This window comes from Sinocyclocheilus grahami, unplaced genomic scaffold (assembly GCF_001515645.1).
Source record: "Sinocyclocheilus grahami isolate Dianchi unplaced genomic scaffold, SAMN03320097.WGS_v1.1 scaffold397.1, whole genome shotgun sequence".
NCBI classification, from domain to species: Eukaryota; Metazoa; Chordata; class Actinopteri; order Cypriniformes; family Cyprinidae; genus Sinocyclocheilus; species Sinocyclocheilus grahami.
The window spans coordinates 902,081-907,583 of record NW_015505576.1 but is presented as its reverse complement, the minus strand read 5'-3'; the positions used below and the strand labels follow the sequence as shown (position 1 = coordinate 907,583).

Sequence of the window (5,503 nt, the reverse complement as noted above, 5' to 3'; positions counted from 1 at the left end):
AATCTGGTGTGGTAGATAAGGGCGACATCTAGGATGTGAAGTGTTTGGGTGTGAGAGTGGAGGTGGCAGGGTTGGGTTGGGAAGCCATAGTGCAGGGCCACCAGGGGCAGTATTGAGAAACACTTTAAAACATCTACAAGCATTTGACCGTAAGAGACAGCTGTAACACAATTGTATGGAAGCCCGTTTCCGCCACTGAATAAAAAAAGAAAAAAAAAAGGTAATTGCGACTTTATATCTCAAATTCTGACTTTTTCTCTCAGAATTGTGTGATATAAACTCACAATTGTGAGCTATAAAGTCAGAATTGCGAGATATAAAGTAACAATTGCGAGATAAAAACTCGCAATTCGGACTTTTTTTCTCCGAAATGTGAGTTTATATCTCGCAATTGCGAGAAAAAAAGTCAGAATTGCGACATTGTCTCGCAATTGCGAGTTTATATCTCTCAATTATGACTTTTTAACTCGCAATTACGAGTTTATATCACGCAATTCTGAGAAAAAAAAGTCAGAATTGTGAGAAAAAAAAACAATTACCTCTTTTATTTTTTATTCAGTGGCGGAAACGGGTTTCCATACAATTGGCATGGCTACAGTTCTCAGAAATAATAATTTTGTCCATTATCCATTATCCATTATCCCGGAGAGAGATCTTCATGTGTTTTGCCCACAACAAAACTTGTAAGTTACTTAATAAAATATTGTTAAAACAACATGCACAAGTGTTTTTTAGAATAATTTATAATTTAATTTAAATGATATTCAATTAAATGTCACATTCCACATGTAATTTTCAGGTGTTGTATGTTGGTCTGGAGCAGGTGGAACCTTCATAAAGATGATTAAGAGCAGGAATGCTCTTAAACGCTTTCGGTATGGAGATAAAGGTTAGGATCATGATTTTCAATAGTATTAGTACTGTTTGTTTCCCTAAGAACCTTTCAGTAATGAGTTCTTAAAAGAACCATTATTTTCTTAGTGTGGAGAACATTTTAAAAATCTAAAGAACCTTTTTCCATAAAGAACCTTTTGTGCACATCAATGCCAATAAAGAACCATTCTTTTTAAGAGTGTAAAAACGGGAGACAATGAAAACAAAAACAAAATAAAATGAAACTAAAATGTAACTGACATGTAGCCTAATAACATAATTTAAATATAAAAATACAGTAAGACTTTTGATCATATATAGCAGATAAAAAATTTAACAAATTACATTTTAGCTATCTTACTAGCTTAGTGAGAGCTGAGTCAAAGCTTTTTCAATAAAATTATTTAAATCGTGTAGTAATTAAATTAATTTTGTTGAGTCTATGTTAGATATGTAATTTTAACTAGTTTTTGACTAGTTACCATCTGCATAATGTGTTTAAATTTAAGAAAATATTATACGATTACAATCTTGTCAAAATGGGTTGTTTGTGTGTTTTGAAACAGAATCATCAAGCATTTTGCAAAGAATAATTATAAGATTCATATTAAGATATCTCTCTCTCTCTCTCTCTCTCTCTCTCTCCAGGACCAAACTCCTTGTCATCGCTGGTTTCAAAGCACAAGATAAAGACAAAGCACGAGATTAGGGGTGCTCCGATTTATCGGCAGTCCCTCTAAAGGCCGATGTCATAAACCGATCTCAAGCTGATGATGCGCCTGTCGTGAGAGGTTTGGCATGACATACAGCGGCACGGTCTCAATCTCTGTCCGGTGCGGGTAAAATAATTATAATGCTGAAGGTGAGGTACAATTCATATTTCTTTATTAAATAACTTAAAGAGTAATTTGAAAACTTTCTGTGAGACGTAATTTCACAAACAGCGTGAGTGAATCACTGTGCGCTCTCTCTCTTTCCCTCTCAAAATGTGCAGATATTGCTTCCTGTGATTGACGATCAATGATCAGCTCCGAAAATCCTAAGCACCCTTACACGAGATCACTCTGCTGTGAGGGTTTATGGCAGATGCCTGACATGCCAACGTGTACATCCCGAGAAAAAATCGGAATAAATGGTGAAGAATATGAGCATCAATTCACATCATGAAATAATAAATGATGAGCATTGCAATGTGTATGTGGTCATTTTTCACTACTGGTCTTTTAAAAGAGAATATTTTTTTAAGTATAAATTGCATTTGTACTTGACATTTATACAGCTTAGGTATATATTCTACATTTCAAAACTAATTTGATAGTAGCATATAAATATAGTAATATGATATAAAAAAAAGTTTGAAACATAAAACTTAAAAAGAGGTACAGAAAGTGAAACAAAATGTGTTCACTCTTCTGTCTTTTCATAAAGTGGTATAACCATCTTATGCGTTTTGTTTAAAGGTACAATGTGTAATATTTTTGAGAATCTGTTTACAGAAATGCAATGTAACATACAAAACTATGTTTTCAGTGGTGTATAAATACCTTACAAATTTCACGTTATGTTTTAATTATCTTAGAATAAGCCATTTCTGTCTACATACACCGCGGCTCCCCCTCCATGGTTAAGTAGCCATTTTGCACCGCCATGTTTCTACAGTAGCCCTAAACGGACAAACTACTCTACAGAGCGCGTTTAGTCCCTGTTATTCTTCTTCGTTTCTTCCTCGTGTTCTTAGAGGCAGCTTGCATCGTCGCTACATTGAATACGCACAAAGAAGTAGTAGTCGTTGTCTGGTTTATTAGAAGCAGAGGTTGTTTGTAGAAGTAAGAAATATTTGAACAAATGGAGGACAACTCGTATTATTTTGCACAAGAGCCGATAGCGTAGTTATTTACCATTACGTTAGCTAGCTGCTTCACTACTCTTATCTTCTACTAACTAGCATGCAAGAATCTAGGTAAAGGCAGCACATAAAACACTAACACAATAATGAATATGTAACAATAATATTCGCATTAACATATCTGTTTACTAGATAATTATTTACATATAATTTCTTAATTTATCTTTGTAAAGAAACCTCAATGCTTGACTGGCTACTTTCTGCTGTCTCAGATGACCACATCTTCTTCTTCTTCTTCTGATATTTTATGGCGGTTGGCAAACCAGCTTTTGGTGCATATCCCGCCACCTACTGGGATGGAGTGTGAGGCGATGATATCAAGGGAAATGCTAATTCAAATAAAAAAATCCTTCTACCTATATTTTATTATATACATTTGCTCTTTTCAGAAAATTAATAAGAGCTTTATAACCTTTATGAGAACTGTTTAACACATTCTGTAATGTCATAGAATTAATGCCAGCAGCTTTTAATTACTCTTTTAAAGGGGTCATAGGGGATATAAATCTGCACACTGCACATTTAAGTTCCAACCTTCTTCAGCACACCAGCATGTGTATTTTCATGTGATCCTAAATAGCTTGATCAGCTGGTTCAGGTGTGTTTGATAAAAGCTAAACAGTAGGTCACAAGCCGCAAGGCTGAAAAGCTCTGAATTATAATATTAATTATAATTATAATATGACTTAATCAGATTGCATCACTTTCTTAGTCCAAAAATGTCCCAAATATTGTCCACAAGATGGAGACAAATGCACACTAAATAATACAAAATAAAAGCATATAGGGCCTGGTTTTGCAGACAGGGTTCAGATTAAGCCAGGAGAAGGCCTTAATTAAATTAGGACATTTAAATAACTTTCATAAATGTGATATACGCAAACCTGCACCCAAGGTTGATTGCAGGGCTGAAAATTATTACTTGTGTGCATCTTGAGACAAAACAATGGCACTGACATATTTTAATATATGTTAGTGCAAATTGCTTTAAGTTAGGACAGCTCGAACATGCATTTTAGTCTAAATAATACAGTTTTATCTGGATAAGAGCGGGGATTGTGACTGATTGTGACTGATTATGGACAGAATTCTGAAAAGGCAGAATGTTTTGATAACTTTTTTATATTAATAGTTGAGTAAAAACATGTCTTATACTTAGTTATGTAAACACAACATTAAGCATTAAATAACTTTAATGTTAAATCATTTTAAAAAACAATGACATATTAACTAAGAGCTAAAATAACTTTTACATGTCACATAAACACCAGTATTTGCAGTAAAAAAAGCATGTTATTTTTACACCCAAATATCAATATTTTAGTTTGGTCAATATTTCAATAATCCAGATGGTTAGTCTGTTTGTGGAAACCTTTAGAGAAAATGCATGCCAGGCCAAATAATTTCTAACATTAGCATTAACATGCTTATTTTTAATACATTTAAATTAATTCAAGTATCAAGGTGCTTGAGTCATTGCAGCCACATATATAAGTGGATATGAGAATTTTAAAGGCCTTCTGAAAGCGAGGATAGAACAAACCATAGATCAATGGATTACAAGTGGAGTTAAAGTATCCAAACCAAACCAAAGCATCAAAAACATCAACAGGAGTCACGAAATTGAGAAAAGGATCAACAGCAGTGGCGGTAAAAAAAGGCAGCCAGCAGAGATAAAAAACACCCATGACAATGGCAAGAGTTTTAGCTGCTTTTCCTTCTCTTTGAGCAGAGCCTTGGCTCTTCAACCCTCCAGTCACTCTTTCAGACATAGCCTTTGCGTGTTTGCGTGCAACATAGAAGATTTTCATATACAGAGAGCTCATGATCGTCCCGGGAAGAAAGAATGTGAGAAGTGAACAAATAAGACCCCATTGTTTGTTAAAAAACAAAACACAACTTCCCACACAGTAAACTTGCATGATGAACGACTCCAAGCCAATTATGTTTATCCCTGAAAACACAATAGAAAAGCTGTACAGAAATGAAAAAAGCCACGCGAAGGTACTAAAAACAGTCACAATGTTGTTTGTGACCCTCATTTTGTACCTCAGAGGGTCACAAATGGCCCAGTACCTGTCGACAGATATTAAACCGAGATGTATTTTAGAAGAGATGCTGAAAGTCATGTCCAAACTAGAATGCACTTTACACACAAAATCTCCCAGATACCAGCAGCCTTCAACAGATCGCACCATGCTGTACGGCATGACCAAAGCGCCCAGGAGACAGTCGCTGGCTGCCAAAGAGTAAACGATCAGATGAGTTGGAGACTGAAGCTGTTTGAAGTGAGAGATGGAGATGATGATCAGCAGGTTCCCAAAAACTGTTGTGAGAATCATCAGCACCATTAAAACATACATCGCCACTTTAAGTGCAGGGAGGCGGTGAGCTCTGGGACAGGAGTCAGGCAGGAGTGGATAGCAGAAAAACACATTCTCAGGGTAAATGTCAGTTTCATTTGAAGTCATTACTAAGATATAACCTGATATGCAAGATCAAAACACAATATTTCCTTTGTAAATGTAAAAAATAAAATCACACAGATAAGTCTGAAGGGAATCAACCACAGTCAGAGAGAGCAAAATACAAAGAAAATGATCATATATACAGTACATGCACATAAGAAACTACATATATGGAGTCAGAAGCCTAGTTTGGGTTATATATGTACTCAAGTGTCCAAAACGGGTAACGCCCTTACTCGCATAAACATATTTGAAT

At 35.2% G+C, this 5,503-nt stretch overlaps 1 protein-coding gene and 1 long non-coding RNA gene across 3 annotated transcripts; one reads left to right on the top strand and one right to left on the bottom strand.

The window, feature by feature from the left end:
• The first annotated feature begins 523 nt into the window (after nucleotides 1-523).
• LOC107550399 (uncharacterized) lies at nucleotides 524-1,905 on the top strand. 2 transcript variants are annotated; one of them, XR_001604659.1, is made up of 4 exons: nucleotides 524-683; nucleotides 800-889; nucleotides 1,522-1,735; nucleotides 1,868-1,905. It is a non-coding gene; the product is annotated as an uncharacterized lncRNA (long non-coding RNA). The 2 variants fall into 2 exon arrangements; XR_001604660.1 differs by lacking the exon at nucleotides 800-889 and having other exon boundaries at nucleotides 526-683.
• Nucleotides 1,906-4,221: 2,316 nt separating this feature from the next.
• On the bottom strand, nucleotides 4,222-5,250 carry LOC107550381 (trace amine-associated receptor 4-like). The gene has a single exon (XM_016231641.1). It carries the CDS (start codon nucleotides 5,248-5,250, stop codon nucleotides 4,222-4,224), a length of 1,029 nt encoding a protein of 342 aa, XP_016087127.1.
• Between the last annotated feature and the right edge of the window lie 253 nt (nucleotides 5,251-5,503).